This window comes from Ochotona princeps, chromosome 31 (genome assembly GCF_030435755.1).
Source record: "Ochotona princeps isolate mOchPri1 chromosome 31, mOchPri1.hap1, whole genome shotgun sequence".
Lineage (NCBI taxonomy): Eukaryota > Metazoa > Chordata > Mammalia > Lagomorpha > Ochotonidae > Ochotona > Ochotona princeps.
In genome coordinates, this window is record NC_080862.1 from 3,281,907 (window position 1) to 3,300,996 (window position 19,090).

General features: G+C 50.3%; 1 protein-coding gene across 1 annotated transcript in view; it reads left to right on the top strand.

Moving 5' to 3' along the window:
- Positions 1 to 276: 276 nt before the first annotated feature.
- The window catches only part of OSTF1 (osteoclast stimulating factor 1), a 33,489-nt gene continuing 14,675 nt past the window's right edge, over positions 277 to 19,090 (top strand). The window contains exons 1-2 of the mRNA XM_004591775.3: positions 277 to 354; positions 18,478 to 18,524. Of these exons, the coding sequence (XP_004591832.1) occupies positions 321 to 354; positions 18,478 to 18,524 (81 nt within the window). The 5' untranslated portion in view covers positions 277 to 320. The remainder of the gene's footprint in view (positions 355 to 18,477; positions 18,525 to 19,090) is intronic.

Genomic DNA, 19,090 nt, shown 5'->3' on the forward strand with positions numbered 1-19,090 from the left:
GGGCGGGTGGCCGGGCGAGGCGGAGCGGGGCGGAGCGGGGCGAGGCCGGGCGGCGCGCTGGGCCCGAGCCGCCCCGAACGAACGGCGTCCGCTGCTCGCGCAGCCAGCAAGGCTAGGGCGCACGTCGTGGCAGGCGCGCTCGGGCTGAGAAAGCAGACATACAAAAAACAAAAAAACTTTATTTTTTTTTTTTAGGGGGGCAAAGGCGGTGGTGCCCTGGAGTGCCGGCTTGACGGGACGATTCAGATTTTTGTCTTTTTTTTCTTTTTTAATTGCTGGAGGGGGAGTCTGTAAGGGTTCGCCCGCTGCCAGGAAGCGAGATGTCGAAGCCGCCTCCCAAACCGGTCAAACCAGGTAAGGCGGGCGGGCGGGCACAGCCTTGGTGCCCAGTGCGCGTCCTGCGCCCCTGGGCCGGGCAGACTGACCCACCAGGACCGCAGCTCTCAACTCCAGGGTAGCGATTGCTCTTCACAGCAAGGGCACTGGAAGCATTTTGAAAAAAAAAAAGTCAAAAAAGGTCGAGCTGGGAGTTTGCAATGTTGTCATCCTCTCCTGGTTCCCAGGGGGCAATGGCCAGGTCTCCTTGAGACTGTCCAGGAAGGGAGAAGGGGACCGTGGATCCCCTTAAAGAAAACAAAACAAAAAGACCAGTGGAGAGGGGGACAAGCAGGGCTTAGCCATGATCCTGCGCCACTTCCTCTTTTCTCAGGGTGTGAATGTGTGTGTGTGTGACTGTCAAACTCGAGTTCTGGAGCCGGAGCCAACGGGAAGTGTGCTGCCTGCTGGGTGGGGTGAAGGCCGGCGCCTTTGGGGGCTCCAGCTCCAGGCACGCTCCAGGCAAGGGCGTTCCGGGAACTCTGCAGGCTGGGTCGTGCAGGGCTGGACAGGGAAATTCTCAAAGCCGTTCCCTTGGAACGCTGTGGCCCTGGCTCGTGGGGACTCTCCAAGTGCGTGGAGAGAAGCGAGAGTGTTTGGAAAGGGGCTTGACATTTCAGTTCAGTCTATGGGACCTTCAGTGGAGTTTGTCATTAAGGGACAGGTAGGAAGAGGTAGGTGCTGCGTGGCCCGGAATTTCGGCATCTCAGAGGCGGAAAGTGAGTCTCTGTGCCATAGATTTGGAAGTAACTTGCAGCAGTGACCCATCTTGCCCCTGCTCTTCCTGAATTTTGGCCGAGCACCACAGCTTTTCGTGTTTGTCTAGCTGACCTTCCCGCTCACACCGTGGCAGTCTCGCATTCCATCTTCAGGACAGTGTGGGTTCTTGGGCGTCTGGCCCGCTGGGCATGAAGGAAGCCCGTTGAGGCTGGCTCTGCCAGGAGCTAAGGTATGGCAGGGCTCTGCTGGGTGTGGCCGGTTGAGGAATTGGCATTTGAAGTGAGGTCCAGAGGTAGATCTGGACCCCAGTGACCCCCAAAGTGGAGTTCCTGTTTGATTGCTAAGCAGGGTACATTTAAGAATGTCGGGGAAGCGGTTCATGTCTCCGGGCGGGAGGGCTGCCTGTGTCACCGTTGGACGATAGCAGTAGGCATGTGTGTGCGCACACATGAGGGCTGGGACTGGGAACATGCATGCTTGAGTATTCATGCATGCTTGGGTGTGGCTTAGGGAATCTTCTGTTAGCCATAGAGGGCTCACTTCTGGGAACCATTTTTGTTGTGTAATTTGAAAGGCAGACAGAACGAGGCCAGGGGGGGAGAGAGAGAGAGCGCGTACTTCTATGCTCTGGTTCATGCTTGCAGTGTTGGGTCCAGCCGACAGCAGGAAGCTGCAGCTCCATCCCGGGTTCCCGCACCCGTGGCAGGTGCCCACGCCTTCCCAGGAAGCATAGCATCCAGCAGTACCCCTGTGCTAGCACAGGGAATGTGGGCACCGCAGGCGCCGTCCTAACCCACTGAGCCACACGCCTACCGCTCCCTTCCTCCTGAGCAAGTCACAACAGCCCAGATGACTGCTGTTGTGGAAAACTCTGACTTCACACTAAGTTATCAGTGAAACCCAAACACAGAACAGACTCAGAGAAATCAGTTTCTTGGGATATGCCTTGTGGTGTAGTGGGTAAAGCCACCACCTGCAGTGCTCATCTCCCATATGTGCACAGGTTCAAGACCGGGCTGCTCCACTTCCAGTCAGCTCCCTGCTTGTGACCTGGGCACACAGGGGAGGATGACCAAAATGCTTAGGTTCCTGCACCCATGAGGGAGACCCGAATGAAGCTCCTGGCATTGCAACAGCCCTGGCTGTTGTAACCATTTGGGGAGTGAATCAGTGAATGCAACATGTCTATCACTCCTCTCTCTCTAACTCTGCCTCTCAAATAAGTGGATCTTAAAAAACAAGAGGTAAAAGAAATGCTGGCGCCTGCTTTGTCGTGTAACAGGTTAGGCTGCTTTTTGCCGTACTGACATCCCACGTGGGTGCCACTTCAAGTCCCAATTGTTCTGCTTCCTGTCCGGCTCTCTGCAAAGCTGCCTGGGAAAGCTGCAGAGGGCAGCCCAAGAGCTTAGGCCCCTGCGCCCATCTCGCAGACCTGCTGGAGTTCCAGCCCGCCTCTGGCTGCTGCAGCTATTTGCAGAATGCACCAGCAGTCTTGGAAAATCTTTCTATTTCTCTCTTTCTCTCTCTCCCTAACTTTGTCTTTCAAATGAATAAGATAAATCTGTGTGGTTTTTTTTAAATCAGTTTCCTTGTTTAGTAATTTACACTGTGTAGTCAGACTAGAAACTTTTGTTTGCGTTGGTTTGGTTGTGAGCCTGCAGGATGTATGAGTTCTTGTAGGCCTTCCACTAACCCGGGGAGGCTGGCGCGCTGTTGCTCAGGCGCAGCACTGGAGGCAAGGCACAGGAGGTTAACATCGGTAGCATGAGGAGTTAGGGTACACTTCACCCTGGCGTGATCTTGTCCCGGGCTTAGTGCACCACTCACAGGAGGGGTTGTCTGTGCGTAGAGCTGGCCGGCGGGGAGTGGGATGGAAGAGGCAGCACTAACCGTTAGGCTTCCTTCAAACTAGTGTCTCTTCCGGGATGACAGAAACACCCAACCAGGGGGCCAAGTTAAAGAGAGAGGGGACCTCAGGGCGAAGGCCTGGTCACATCCCTACAGGAGAGCCACCCTGAGGAAATGTTACATTCACCTTGCTTGGAGGTTGGCCATAACCAGAGTTCATTTGCTCAGCATGTCTTAGCAACCAGAGCTTGGATTTTCAGCATTATACCAGACCCCCGGGTTCTGCGGACCAGTGAGATGGGGTCATCCTTGGGAGTGGCAAGTCTTGTCAGGGAGGTCGATGTGTTTATACGTAGTATCAACAACTGAAAGACTCATCCACCCATTTTGTTTTAAAAAAAACTTGTAATTTAGACCATATAGGACAGATTAGTGAAAAATGAATATATTAACAAGAGAAGTCGTCCCCACCAGTTGTCTGTGATAATCACTATTTACAATTGGTTGACTGTTAATCACAGGGTTTTGCTTCTTCAAAGCAATGTCATTCAAAAAAAAGAAAAGAAAAGCAGTTATGCTCAGAGCCATGTCTATTGCAGTCCCAAAGCTGCGTCTCGCCCCATAGCCGTGTCTCGGTCCCATAGCTGGGTCTCAGCCTTGGCCTTAAATGTCTGGTCCTTGGCCGATAGAGGTTTCCGATAATCTGCACAATGTTACCTTTGTCTGAAAAATCAGTTCTGGTGCAGTGTGACCATCTCTTGCTTACTGGTGCTTTTTGGCAGGATCGCTCTTGGCCCTTCAAGGTCTCTTGTTGAATCCTATACGTTAACTGAGACGTGCCTTCTTGTTGAAGCCTACACGTTGACTCTTGTCGGCTGCCGCGTGCTGGGATCTCGTGGCTCCAGCGCCTGCCTCGCTCCCACCTTGCCTGCTTGTCACCCCGTGTGACCTCTGTCTTGTCCGCACACGTGTGCTGTTTTCAGGCCTTCCCGGGGCCTTGCTTCCATGAGGGCCGCTGGGAACAGCAGCACCTTGGTGCTCACCCAGGCTTTTCAAAGGAGAGCTTGTTCTGAGACATGAGCCAAGGATGGGCTAAAGGATATTGAGTCAGCGCTGGACTTCATACCATCCTCTCAGATGGCTGGATAATAACCCGTTCCCGTTGGAAGCCTGGTGCCTGGCCTTGGTGGTGTCTTTCTAATGGCTTATTGATTTTGGTGGTGTAAGCAAAACAGCGTAAATATTGCATGTGTCTTGTGAAAATAAATCCACGGAACTTTGAAGAAGCAAATGTTAGTTTTTTGAGTTCTTTAGTTGGTCACCCTAAAAGCGTTGTAAAACTTCAAAGGCGTCACACATAGGCCTCCTCTAAGATCATCTGAACATTTGTGTGAAGTTAACTGCCCTGAGTACACCAGTCAGTCAAAAGTGAGTGTATGTGGTTGGCTTTGAAATGTGCACATGCCTTTTAAGTTTGAACATTCATGAAAATTCCAGAATGTTTGTGCTCATGTTGATTGCTGAGTTTGCTTGGCCATGTGTCAGACACTACCAAAGCACTGATGTGGGAACTCGGTCATTCTGGCATCCCCACAGAGTGGGTCCTTGTAGCCGTGTTTTATGGATGAAGTGTGAGCTGGGAGTGGGCCCCATGCCTTAGCGTGAGGCTGTGCTCGGCAGGGGAGCCTGTGAGCTCCCGCTGGGCTGGGCTCGCTTGGGCGCAGCCCGCTCTGTGAGCCCGTGCAGTTAACGTACCGGTCCTTGCTTTGTGTTACGCCCTGTTCACTGGGACTGCACTGGCCTGCGCTGCTTCATCCTCTGTAACTGCTTTGTGACTTGGCTGCTTTTAACTGCTCATGAGTGACAGACATGTGAAATGTTGCTCATGGAAGTCTTCTGGCTCAGGTACAAGTTAGGGGAGAGTGTGCTGTTCACCGCTGAAAGCTTCTCGACAGAGCAGCGAAGGCCGAGGCTGCAGGCTGGGTTCCTCCCAGCAGCCTCGGTGGAAGCAGCAGGTTCCCCCTCGTGTTCTGGCATTCCCACGGCTTGGCTTCCTGCTGCCTGATGCACTACGGGTTTCTGTTCAGGCACAGTGAGAACCTTTGCCCTGGTTGTTCTCGCTTGCTGGAAGACAGGGCACGACAAAATGCAGGCTGGCATGTGAGCACTGTCGAGGGTTATCTGTTACATGACGGAGTTAGGACAACAGTTGAGTTGGAAAAAAGAAAACTCAGAGTTCATGCAGAGAGCTGGGTGATCCCCAATTCTATCTTCTGAACTAGAAGTCTATTGTTCTGCACTTAATGCCTTCCCTTCTTGGGTTTCATAGCCGCCTTGTCACTTGCCCATGCATGTATGTGGGATTAGATCCTGGCAGAGAGGTGGAGGAGTCCATGAGGTTTGTTCACTGTCACTTTTTTTAAAAAAATATTTATTTACTTTTATTGGAAAGGCAGATGTGCAGAGAGGAGGAGAGACAGAGAGGAAGATTTTCCGTCCAATGGTTCACTCCCCACGCGGCCGCAACGGCTGGAGCCGAACCAATCTGAAGCAAGGAGCCAGGAACTTTCTCCAGGTCTCCCATGTGGGTTCAGGGTCCCAAAGCTTTGGGCCACCCTTGACTACTTTCCCAGGACATGGACAGGGAGCTGGATGGGAAGTGGAGCTGCCGGGATTAGAACCAGCACCGATATGGGATCCTGGTGCATTCAAAGAGAGGACTTTAGCTGCTATGCTATCATGCTGGGCTCCATTGTCACTTTCGTTTGCTGTCCGGCAACAGTGGACTTGGCGCACAGGGCCGATGATGACGTGTGTGGAGTACTCACTCATGGTCAATAGCCCAAGTGCATTAGTGGGATCAGGTTTTTATAGACTGAGGGTCACATGGGATGAGGGAAGAGGGATTGAGGAGCTTACATAGTTCCTGTAAGTCCATCTGCGGAACCCACCGATTGTTTCCACACCCACGTCTGAAAATCTCTTTGTTTTGTATTTCCAGTCAGTTGTTCCCATTCAAATGATACCCAGTCAGTTGTCCTACAATTTTCACCAGCACCTTCCAAAAGTCCATGCCAGTTTCCCTTCCTACCGGAAACATGTGCCTGTACCCCAAAGAGGAGAACCGTGACACCTTAGACTGGAAGTAATATCCAAGTGTGATTGGAGGTTGGGCAGGTCGAGGGCGGGGCTTGTGGAGGCTGAGTGGGAGTGCCTGGAGCGGCTCATTGAGTCTTGATGCTGAGTAGGACTTCCCTGGCCAGTGAAGGCGGCACAGTCACTTGATCCTAGAAGTGAGATGACGCAGTCTCCGTTCCACATGTGACTCACTGTGTAGGAGCTAAACTTTTTGCAGACAACTTGGCGCACTCACATACATCTGCTAACAGATTTTTTTTTCTGAATTAAAAAAAATTTGTTTTGGGCCTGGCGCGATAGCGTAGTGGTAAGGTCCTTGCCTTGAATGCACCAGGATCCCATATAGGTGCTGGTTCTAATCCTGGTGGTCCCGCTTTCCATCCAGCTCCCTGACTGGCCTGGCAAAGCAGTGTAGGATGGCCCAAAGCTTCGGAACCCTGCACCTGCGTGGGAGACCCGGAGGAGGCTCCTGGCTTCAGATTGGCTCAGCTCCAACCGGTGCGGTCACTTGGGGGATGAACCATTGGACGGAAGATCTTCCTCTCTGTCTCTCCTCCTCTCTGTATATCTGTCTTTCCAATAAAAATCTTTAAACAAAAATTTGTTTTTGAGAGGCAAAGAGAAAGATGCCAAGAGGTTTTCCCACCTGCTGGGTCACTCCCCAAATGTCTGCAGAGCCAGAGCTGGGCCAGGTCAAAGCCAGGGGCAGTGAACTCAGTGTGGGTCTCCACGTGGGTGCTGAGGACGCCAAGTGCTCGCACCATCCCCTGCTCCTCCCAGAGTGTTGGCAGAGGCTGGGACAGGTAGGCCTGGAGCCAGGCGCTTCTTCTGGGCCTCCTACATGGGTGTGGGGGCCTAAGGACTTGAGCCATCCTCTGCTGCTGTCCAAAGCCACAAGCAGGGAGCTAGATGGGAAGTGGGGCAGGTAAGCTTGAACTGGTGCCCATATGGGATGCCGGCACTACAGACAGAGGGTTAGCCCACTCTGGCACCACACTTGCCCCAGTATGTATTTTTAACTGGTTTTTGGGTCAGTGTAACTTTCTAGAGCCAGTGCAACTTTTTTTCTGATGATAGTTCCTTGGCAGACCAAAACTAAGGGTTTTACTGGTTTTTCATGTAAGCAAACTGGCAGTAAATTAGTATGCTAAACAGTGTGCCAAGATTGCCGTGACATTTCACTTCATTTTGTGTTTGGCAGTGAATTGTTCTGTTTTACTTTTCTGCTCTCAGAGCCTAAGTGTAAGTTGCTCAAGGAGCTGTGAACCGGAGCTGGGTCCACTGCAGGCTGAAACACAGTGTTAGAATCGCTGCCTGCGGTGGCGGCTCACTTCCTCCTGTGAGCACCCTCCCATCCTTGCCTAACAACTTCCTTTCAGAGGACTGATTGTGTTGCTAAGTAGTGGGCCTCTCAGGTCGCTGGGGGAGACCGTGGGCTCCCAAGCACTGGCTGGCTCTGAGCTCTGTTCTTGACCCTCGGCTCCTGCCCGTGCCCGAACTCCTGGTTGGAACTGGGTCTCCCTGATGTCCTGGCACCTGCTGCCTTGCCACGCCGTCCGCCCTGAGCCCTTGTTCTGTCTGCCTTCTGTCCTGCTCAGGCTTGTGCCTCCCGTGTTTGGGATTTGGCTGGTAGTACCTGTGTCTTTCTGATGTAGTGGAAACTGAAATTGATGTGTAATGTGAGTCTGAAATGGCACTCTTGGTTTTTCAGACCTAACCTTTGCCAGACCTGAATTGGCAGGGCTTTCCAGGGCCTCCTGCCCAAGGAACTTTACATCTTGAGCTTGTTCAGGACAACCCTAGCTGTCCTCATTGTCATTGATTGCAACTTGGCTTCCTCTTACCGCAGTCCATCATGGGACTCTGAGAACAAATCCCTCTGCTTTTCATCTGATGTATAAATTCACTTTTTGTGTAAATCCTTGATTTGTGATAATCCTCTTCCCAAAGGTGCTCACCCTAACAGACAAGATTGGCCACAAAGATTCCTGGATGACATAATTTTCTTTTTCTAGCGAATGGCTCTTTCGTGACTGGATGTGGGACAGAAAGACTGGCCAGTGAGATGGGCAGAAGAGAACCTGGCTGAACCCCGCAGAAGGAAGCCGAGTTCGCTGTGGTGGTGGGGAATAGGTGCTGCTTTGCAGTGAAGTCTTTGATGAAGCTTTTCTGGTTCTGATTGTGTAATTAACTTAGGCAGTGCACTACCTTGAACCTCATTAGTCTCACGTTCTGTGCGTCAGACTGACCTATCAAAGGATTTCTCACATTTCAAAAGAACTTCATGCCATGCTGTTGCTCATAAATGCCTGAGACATTTGTGGATGCTCTCGGTGGATTCAAATATAAGGAGGAATTAACTGCTCCAGGGGTTTGTAAGTCTAGATTGCCTTGAGAGGGAGGGAAGGAGATAGATAGATAGATAGAGAGAGAGAGAGAGAGAGAGAGAGAGAAATGTGAGGTGAGGCCCAGGGAGAGAGAGAGGGGGAGACAGAGGAATCGGGTGAGCCTGGGGTGGGAGCACAGTGTGGCAGTGGCTGGGTGGGATCTGATTTCACTTAGCAGAGGCCGCAAAGGCAGCATTTTTGGGCGGCTGTGAAGACAAGGAGAATGCGGGCGTGGCTGGCGGGAGTGCGTCAGATGCTGTCCCTAGTCATTCTTTGTGGCCGTAAAGACAGTGAGGACTTTTATGATTGGAAAAATGTGAAGTTGGGTAGAACTCTCTCCGTCACATCAACTCTGTAGGCCCAAGGCCCAGGAACTTGGCTTTCTCCAGTTTGTAGAAGTTAATTCTCCGGGGAAAACTTCATTCGGAATCCCTTTTTCCCCCTCATGTTCCTAAGACCCACCCTTCTTTCTTTTGGAGGTAAGAGATTTAAAAATATATGTTTATTTTTATTTGAAAGAGTTACAGAGAAAAGGAGAGAGAGAGAGATATCTTCCATCTACTGGTTCATTCCCTAAATGGCTGCTGCAGCCAGGCTGAGCCAATCCAAAGCCAGGAGCCAGGAACTTCCTCTGGGTCTCCAAGGCTTTGTACCATGCTGGCGTGTTTTCCCAGGGCATAAGCAGGAAGGTTTGGAAGTGGAGCAACCAGGACTTGACCACATGCCCAAATGGGATGCCAGCACCATAGGCAGAGGCTTAGCCTACTACGCCATGGTGGCTGTTCTTGGCCATGACAGTTTTGAGTTTTTCACATTTGATTCCAGAAGGTTTTCTTCGCTTCTCTTTGGGAGGTGAGTCTTCCCTTAAGAGGATAGCTCTCCAGCCATGCGTGCTGGCTGTGTTGGTCTCACACAACAGACTAGAAAGCTCTTCTAAAGAATACATCAAAGGCGTCTGCTTAGTGCACTGCAGACACAATGGCAATTTTGAGGGCATGGGATTGCACTCCCAGGAAGAAGTTCTGTCGCTATGGCTGCGGAATTCAAACAAAAATCGTTCTGTTGTTACTTAAAAAAATTATAGTAATGCTCTTGAGGGTTAGTTTTCCACACGTCTCGTTAAAGCCAGGGTGATGGCAGGCCATCTTTGTATCTGGGCAGTGGGGATGGATGGAAGGTGGGTCCTAAGGCTGATCCCGATTGCTGGTGGTGGTGACAAGCCGCCGCCCTGGAGAGTGACCCTTCTTGTCTGTCTTCCTGTGGGCCGGGAGGCTGCTCTGTCACCCGATCCCCATCGGGTCCCCATCACCAGAGCGAGCGGTTCTGCAGAATCAGCAACTTGAGGACTAACTAGGGGCATTCCTAGGACTTTAAGGGAAGAATTTTTCTGACTCAATCTCTTTCTTTCCCCATCATCACCCCATGTTCAGAAACCATATGGGGATCTATCAATGAAAAAGAAAATTAAAAAAAGGGGGGATTTCTTTGTTTTATTTGAAAGAAAGAAACAGAAATCTTTCGTCTGCTGATTTACTCCCCAACTAGCCAACATGGCCAGGACTGTGACAAGCTGAAGCCAGGAGCCAGGAGCCTCGTCTGCATCTCCCGCGTGGTAGGCAAGGGCCGAGCGTTGAGTCATGTCCCACGTGGTTCCCGAGGAAATGGGGCAGCCGGGACATAAACTGGCATGCAAGTGGAATGCTGATGCCACAATGGCAGCTTTAACCACCATGCCACAGTGCCAGCCGCAGTGAAAAAAAGTTTTTCAGAATATGTTACAGGTTTTATTTGAAAGGGGGAGAGAGAGAGAGAAATCAGTCTACCTAATTTATCATGCACTGATTTACTTTTCAAATGACCGAAGGAGCCAGGGCTGGGACTGGCCAGAGTTAGTAACCCAGAACTCAGGAGGTCTCCATTGGGGTGACAGGGACCTAAGGGCACGCTTACTCACTGCCTGCGACATCCCAGGGCGCAGATTAGCGGGAAGCTGCAACCAGGAGTGCAGCTGGGACCCGAGCCGGTCCCAGCTGGAGATCCCTGCCCTGCCCAGTGCAGAAGTGCAGCGTCAGGAGGGCGAGGCTTTGGGCCTGGGAGTGGCTGAAGAGGCAAGGCAGGGAAGGAGAGGGAACCCAGCATGGTGGTGTCCTCACTCTCAGGCGTTTCCTGTCATTTGTCCCGTTTTAATTACAGCCCCAGAAAAACAAAACAAAACAAAAAGCACAGCTTTTCGTGTGTCTGGTCTTGTTCTCTGGGGAATTCCTGAGAGATGTTCCCTAGGGCTCCGAGAATCTGAGCTGCTTCGGTTTTTTGTTTTGTTTTTTTTTAAACATTTATTTGAAAGTCAGAGTTACAGAGAGAAAAGGGAGACTTACCCAGAGCGATCTTCTCCCTGGCTCACTCCCCAAGTGGCTGCTGCGGCTGAAGGGAGGAGCCCGGAGCAGCGTCCTCTCGGCTCCCCAGGGTGCAGGGATCCCAGGCGGCTTGACACACTACGTCACGGTGCCACAGCTTTGGCCCCTGGGGAAATACCTTGACTTTCCTTTCGGTTATGCTTCTCTGCTGTTGTTTTGGGGGTTTTTTGGGCTTCTTGGGTCTTTCCCTTCTAGCTCCTTTGCGTAAGCAGCCTCCACTTTGGAGCACGAGGCCACGCCCGAAAAGGCTCACCGTGTGATGCCCCCGTGCACAGATGCCAGGGCCAGCCCTGGGTTGGTGGGAGGAGGCCTGCTGATCTGATGCTGGCCCTCCAGGGAAGCCTGGCCACTTTCGGACGGGAACAAGGCTCTGGGAACACTCCTAGAGGTAGCGTCCCTGGGGCCTGACAGAGCGCGCCTTGCAGGGGATAAGGCCCAGTTGAAAGGCTCTCGCCTCAACAAGCAGGTGCACGCCCAGGGTCTCTGGGCTGCCTGTCCGGGTGGATTCGTCAGTGGCTTCTCTGGCCTGCCTCCTTCCTTACGGTTCTGCTACAGTTGGAGATCTGGACTTCCATGGAGGTTTCTTGTGTGTGCATGCTGCAACGCGTGACGGGGAATCTGTCAAAGGAATTTCTGTCTACTTCATTTTTTGGTTTTGATTGATTTGTTCAGCAGTCACAGTTATGGAAAGAGAGGAAGAGAAAGAAATAGAGAGGGAGAAAGAGTTCTTCCACCTGCTGGTTGACCCCTAGATGGACCAACAATTGCTGGGCTGGGCTGGGCTGGGCTGGGCTTCAGCCAGGAGCCTTGGGGGTCTCGGGCGCGTCAGAGGGATCCACACACGTGGGCCATCACCCCCTGCTTTCTCTGGGAGACATTAGCAGGGAATTGCTGATTCTTTGTTTGGTTTGTTCTCCTCTCGTGCCAGCAAAAGCCAGGTCACAGGTTCTGCCTATGGCCTGGGAAAGCAGTCGAGGACGGCCCAAAGCCTTGGGACTCTACACCTGTGTGGGAGACCTGAAAGAAGCTCCTGGCTCCTGGCTTTGGATTGGCTCAGTTCTGGCTGTTGCTGTCACTTGGGGAGTGAATCAGCAGATGGGAGCTCTTCCTCTCTGTCTCTCCTCTCTGGAAATCTGACTTTCCAATAAAAAAAAAAATCTTAAAAAAAATGCTGCTTGAATTGCCTGATTCCCAATAAGAATATCTGAAGTCAGGTCCCATCTTTGCTTGCGACTGTAGCTTTCTGCACCCTGGGAGGCAGCGGCCGATGAGTGAAGTAATTGGGTCCGTGCTGACCATGCCCGGAGAACTGGGCTGGGCTCCTGGCTTAGAACCTGGCCCAGCCTGGCTGCTGTGGGCACTGCTGTGTCTTTCTGGCATTCAAATAAATAAGTGCATTTTCAAAAATAAGAGAAAAATAGAAAGGTAGTTTAGTTTTGGATTAAAGATTTTCATGTGAAGTCTGTCTAATTTGGGCGTGTGCAGTCTGCCGGGCACTCGCACACAGCAGGTGGCTGTGAGGGGCAACCTTTTGCATGGAAAGGCTCCGCTCCTTCTGTCCTGTTTGTTCTTTGTAGGAAAAGGGATCATCAGATAAAGGTTGGCAAACGTCTTCTGTTCAGGTGGTAAATATTTTAGGCCTTGTGGGCCTCAATGACACAGCACACACAGCGCTGTGTGTATGTCGGGGACAGCAGTCCCAGGCAGCATGCAAATGAATGGCTGTTTTCCAACAAAACTCCTTCCTTGAATACTGCAGTTTGAATTTCAAATCGTTGGGTCATGTCTTGATATTAGAGCTGTGTTTTCTATTTTTCCTAACATGTTTAAACATGTGTAACCACTCTTAGCTCCCATGGGCCATACACAACAGGTCATCACTCTGCCCTCTGCCCTCAGGCTCCCTGGTCTTTGCAGAAGGTGGTGTGACTGGAGCGGCTTTGCCTGTGGAGTTTTATTTCATTCTTCCTGTTGTCTGCTCAAACCAAGCACTTTCCCCTAGGAGGAAGAGGTTTGGGCGCCCTAAGTCCCTTTTTTTTTTTTTTGGAATTTTTAGCCAGTTGGGCCATATTATTGAAAATTGTGAAGCTCTCATTTAGGACTTTTATGTTATGTGGTGGGGAAGACATACAAATAGCCAGTAGGTGCGATCCCTTAAAGTAACTGCATTTGCTGAAAAGACAGAGGAGAGCCGAGGCAAAGGAGGAGCTGAGCGAGAAAGACACACTGTTACTAAACAGAACAGTCTTGTCAGCGCACACGCCCAAGCTTGCCATTCCTGCGGCTCAAATCCAGCCATGTTTCATGTGCTCTGCATTTTTCTGTTTGGGGAATGCCTTGGAAGGTGGCGGGGAAGAGATTGGGTCAGAATGGGGAAGGATGACATGACTCTTCCAGCCTCCTCTGCTTCTTGTAAAGATGTACAGAAGGAAAGAACTGATTGAATTTGTTAGTAATCCAAGAGTATGAGGGAAGACACAGTTCCCACGTCAAAACATTTTGGGAGTTACTATGTTTGCATTATTCTGTTTCCAAGACTTATCGCCTCCACTTTTATTTTCAAGAGCCGGGGGCTTCTGTGGCATTGCCACAAGAAGAGGGCTGAGCGCAGAGGCCGGCTGTGAGCCTAGCAAGTCATGTGTGGGTGTTGGAACCCATAGAGCCCAGGGGAGCCCTGTGTTGTCCCAACAGAGCCCAGCTGTTTCCTCTTGCCGCAGGAACTGCAAGGATGGCCTTGACTCTTGGAAACCATCACATAGACGCCTTCTATTTAGTTCTGAACAGAAAACATCCTGTTTCATCATGCGTGTGTAAGCATAGCTTTAAAAAGGCTGGTAGAAACACCACATAAATCCTTTTAATTATTCTGAAAGTATTCTGAGGTGGCCATGCTATTTCTTCTGTATATATACTGCCAGGGTCTAAATTAAGATCAATTCTGTTGTAACCTTAGACAAACATGAGAAAATCCGCCTGTGTAGTAAGTTCAGAGGTCACTGGCCATGGACTGTTCTGGGGTCTCTGAGGTTGCAATGATCTGCTTTGGGAGGAGACGAGAGTATCACCTCTTCTGGACTAGCTGAATTGTGAAGCCCACAGAGCAGAGGAAACGATACTCAGCCCTTATCCTGCAGCACGTCTGGAATTTGTGCAGTCTCAGTGACTTCTAGTCATTTTGAGTTTTGGTAAGATGTTTGTATGCATTTTGTTTGGCAATGTAGTGTGTATGTGTGTGTATACTCCCCCCCCCCCCAACACGGGCTAGAACCATGGGTGCAGAGTTCACGTTAGCTGCAGATTTCTTCCAAAATCTGCCAGTCAGTAGACTTTTCAGTTTTGGGTCCCTGGCCCGTGGGTGGGGTACCGGGCACCTCAGCATCATTTCCGATTGAGCTGGGAATGTAGATTGCAGAGACAGTCTTCACGTGTGACTGTCATGGCAGCACCGGTGAGCAAGGCGTGCCGTGGGTTGACTGTTGTACCGCTGTTCCACATGGGATTCATGTCCAGTCTGTACTTCACCCATTGCACGTTCTAGTTTGTATTTGTGTGGTGAGGTGCTCTCACAGCTGGAAGTGCGTGTGTGGTCACAGTGGCAGGCTAGTGTGCTGACGGTGACTGCGAGGCTGTGACCTTGAGGTCCCAGGCCATTGTAAAGACACAGGCTCAGGATGGGAAGTAATGTGGGCAGAGTGAACCTGCTGGTAGTTTAGGGGAGATCATCCTGCTCTTTATGGTGACATTGCGTCACCATCCTTAAGTACATCGTGGGCCGGTCGTTAGGCTTGACCTTGTCCGTTTCCGTTGAGAGAGGAAGGGAAGTTTACTGGTGCGCTGGGTCCTTGTCCCAGGCAGTGGCGACGCGGACAGCCGATGTTCAGCTGGCTTGTTTCTGTGTCCAGTGCATTGATTCAGCTTTGCACAAATTCCATCAGGCTGTGGATCCCGGAGCTCAGGAACTGTAAGATTCTTGGCCTTATAACGACCTTCAAAAACGGACTTACAGCAATATTTAATGCTGTATTCTTAATTATAGCTGAATTTTCCTTTTAAAAAAGGATTTGTCTCTTTATCTATTTGAAAGGTGAGGTGGCTGTATTACTCTGTGGGCTGCAGAACACTGCCTAATGGTGATTGAATATGGGCTAAAAATGTCAGTGAGTTAAGTGGTAGTATTGTTCTCAGAGCAGAACACAAGGATGTTGAGCCATCTACGTTACAGTCACCTGTTTTTAAACTTTGGGGGACAGTTTTCTATATCTTTTGGCTTCTTGTGCGTTCTTTCATTGCTATTTGACTCAGCTTTGAAACAGAATAAGTTATAAACACAAGAGTTTTCTAGTAAGTGGATTAAAAGGGACCTACAAGAGGCTGATGGGTTCTACACATGACAGCATTCTTTGTGTCACGGAGTAGCTAAGAAGTGACCCGCCGCTCCAAACACACCTCCACCTCCCCTTCAGTCCCGCTGCGAACATGTTAAGCAAAGTGATCACAAAAGACAAAGTTACCGGAACAGCTAACTTAGCCTCATTGCGCATACTTGTTTCCAACTTCTTTAATTTTCCTTGCGTTTTACCTTAGCCCATTAACTTGACATTGGATCTTGCTTCCAAAATTAGCCATAAGACCTCTTGCTGCTCGCTGCCCTTCCCTCAAAGGGACAAGGAAGCTCCGTCGTTATTGATTTTGGTCACAAGTGCACTGCTTCTCTGTATAACTTCTCTTTGAAAACACAGTATTGGTAACAACCAGACTCGGCTCCCGTCACATCAGCAGGAGACGTTTCTCCTGGCAGCAGCTCCTTCCGCTGGATGTTGCCTTTCGCACGCTGTGTGGGTGCCGGCGAAAAACAAACTCTGAATCAAAAGGGGTTTTCACTTTTGCTTCTGCGGCTGTCAGACAGGAGAGCCATTGTTCTAGGATGCAGGTTGCAGAGTGTTGTTTTCTAGAGACACTAAGTGTGCGAGGGCTCTGAGCGATCCCATAGTCAGATGCTGAGGAAGAGAAATGATCTGTTCTCCAGTGCAGGCGAAGGTGGAGGTCTTCCTCTCTCCATCGGTTATAAAGTCCACACACCCCCAGTACAATGTGTGAATAAAGTGAAGTAGATTGGGAAGGGCCCCCATCATTGGTGCCAATAGTACGAGTGTGTGTGTGTGTGTGTGTGTGTGTGTGTGCTAACGTAAGCTGGGTGATACTTAACATATTGCCATATAACCTTTTTTTTTCACTAAATTAAAATAATTTTTCTTCATTTATTTGAAAGAGCTACAGAGAGATCTTGCATCCATTTTTTCACTCCCCGAAATGGCTAAGGCCTGGCCAGGCAGGAGCCAGGAGCCACCTTCCAGGTCTCCCAGGCATCGGGGCCCAGGCGGCCGAGCCATCCTCGGCTGCTTGTCCAGGCCATCAGCAGGCAGCTGGAATGCACGTCAAACGGCCGGAGCCTCCGCAGGCACCCCTCAGCAGGCACTCGTGGGAGCTGCTGCCGGTGTGGCAGCCAGCAGCGTCACCCGGCACGGCACAGCGCCTGCCCCTTCTCCAGATATTATCCACTGCTTTTCTATCAGTGTCCGTGGATCTAGCTGCAGCATACCCCTCCTTTCATATTGATAAGTGAAAGTGTTTTATATATATATATTTATGGTGTGCTGTATGATATTTATACACACATGTGGAATAACTGAACTAAGCTAATTAGTGCTTGTGTTACTTCAGGCACATTTTTTTTTTTGTGGTGAGAGCCTTTAAAATCTACTATGTTAGCAATTTCCAAGTACACAACATGTTATTGTTAACAATAGTCAGACCTGTAATTGGCCTGTTGAAATCACCCCTCTGGATGAACCGCAGTCTTGTGTCGTTTAACCCAGCCGCTAGTAACCGTCATGTTCTTCCACTCTGTGAGTTGAGCTTTTCTGGTTCCTGCCGGTGGTGAGACTCTGCAGTGCTTATCTTTCCTCTGTGCCTTATTTTGCTTAGCCCCGTATCCTCCAGGCCCCTGGCGTCGCGGACGACAGCGCCATCTCTGTAAAGGCTGAGTCCCATCCCACTGTTGATGGATGCACATTTTCCTTATCCATCCATCTCCCGATGGAAAGATCTTAGCAGGAATAGTGTACAGTTGTTTTTACACTTGATCTTAGCCAAAAGGCCGAGAAGCGATTGTACAGTTGTTTTTAATGGCTTCGTTATGTAGACGAAGTAGAGTTGGTTTGTATCACACCTTCTGAAGGGGCTTTCTGTCATTTCCTCTTTTCGGATGTTGTAAAGCTGAAATTCTTCAGTGTGCTTGCCATCAGGTGTCTGTGGCAGCTTAATGATTGAAACGAAGTGACACTAGCATCAGTTCATGAGGCACAGAACCCTGTGCGCCTCGCGTTGCCGTGGAACTTGCTGGCCCCGTGGGAGGCTCTCCTGAACAGCTCTGCTCCTCCGCATGGCTGTGCCCTCTGAGAACGGCCTGCTGCCACGCATCCCTTGATTCAGCTACTCGCCTCTCACTCGGAGAGCAGTTATTGGATGCGTCTCGGATGCTAGGCTCTCATTCAGGAGATGGGCGTTTAAGCCAGCTTGTCATCGCTGTGCTGAAATGCCGGAGCTGGCTTATTTCATCACGCTCATGGGTCAGTTTTGGCTTATGGCTCTGGAGGTTCCCAGTGCCCGGATGAGGCTGACCCCTCTGGTTTGTTCTGCAGTAGTGCCATTCTGGCTGACAGAGTCTCAAGGGGGTACGGGGTGTTTGTGGCAAGAGACACGGAGTGCCTCTCTTCTGCTTGCAGAGATGTGCAGGCTCAGTCGTGGGGCCTTACTCTAATGGCTTAATCCAATCTCAATTGCCAAGGGGCCCATAGCTGAATTAAATATCCACTGTCAGGCCCAGCACAGTAGCCTAGTGGCTGAAGTCCTCACCTTGCACCTGCTGGGATACCATATGGGTGCTGATTCTAATCCTGGAGGCCCTGCTTCCCATCCAGCTCCCTGCTTGTGGACTGGGAAAGCAGTCGATCACAGCCCAAAGCCTTAGACCCTGCACCTGCATGGGAGACCCGGAAGAGGCTCCTGGATTCGGATTGGCTCAACTGGCCATTGCGGCTGCTTGGGGAGTGAATCATCAGATGGTAGCTCTTCCTCTCTGTCTTTCCTCCTCTCTGTATATCTGACTTTCTAATAAAAATAAATAAATCTTTAAAAAATTTCCACATTCTTGGTATTATTTATTTGTAACTTGGGGAGTTTCAACTCCTGCACAGTTTTCGGGGCCACATATCTGAAGCATGGCTTTCCCTTGTCCCATGAAATATTTCTTCCCACTAAGATCTTTGCTTTGTATTTCTGTGCGGAGATCTTAGGAATAGGAGGGCACGATGCGGGACAGAAGCCTGGTACAGGTCGGGAGGAGGAAGCTGAGCCCTGACACGCTGCCCCAGCGTGTGCTTACTCCTGCGTTCAAAACCATCTGTTTCTGATGTAGAAACGCCACTGAATTTGAAGTAACTTTCTTCCATGGGTTTTTAGTTAGGGGTTTCTGGAGGGCATAGTAGATGCTATCTTGAAAGAATTGATCGGATGTTATTTTTTACTGTTTTTAGGGCAAGTTAAAGTCTTCAGAGCCTTGTATACGTTTGAGCCCAGAACTGTAAGTATTTTGTCTTTTAGTTTTTAAAATGGACATGACAACTTACAATGATTTCATTTAGAAACTTCTCAGCCTAATTGGTCTACCTTTTTTTTTTTGTTTGTTTTTTGAGAAGTGTCGGTCACTCCGGAATGCCCAGGTACCACTTCCGCTGCCACCCAGAGGTGTGGCGGGCAAGCCCTGGCTGCAGGTGCCTGCCCTGCCCCTCTCCTCACCCTGTCACCTCCTGCATAGAAAAAGCCTAGCAAGCCTGTCTTTTAAAACAGCTTCTGTTGTTTTACTATATATTTTTTAAAAGACTTATTTTTATTTATTTGAAAGGGAGAGAGGAATGAGGAGGCAAAAAAAAACAGAGGGAGAGGAAGGGAACGTAGAGAGGTTCCGATCTTCCGTCCACTCGTGTGTTTCCCGCGTGTCTGCCACTTGTGATGAGGAAGACTGTGTAGGAGAGAAGACGAGTGGGAACCGACCAGCAGGACCAGGCGCAGCCGAGAGTCAGGAGCCATCCGTCAGGGTGTGGAAACCCACCTCACTTTCTGCTGTCTTCTTGGCTACATTAGCAAGAA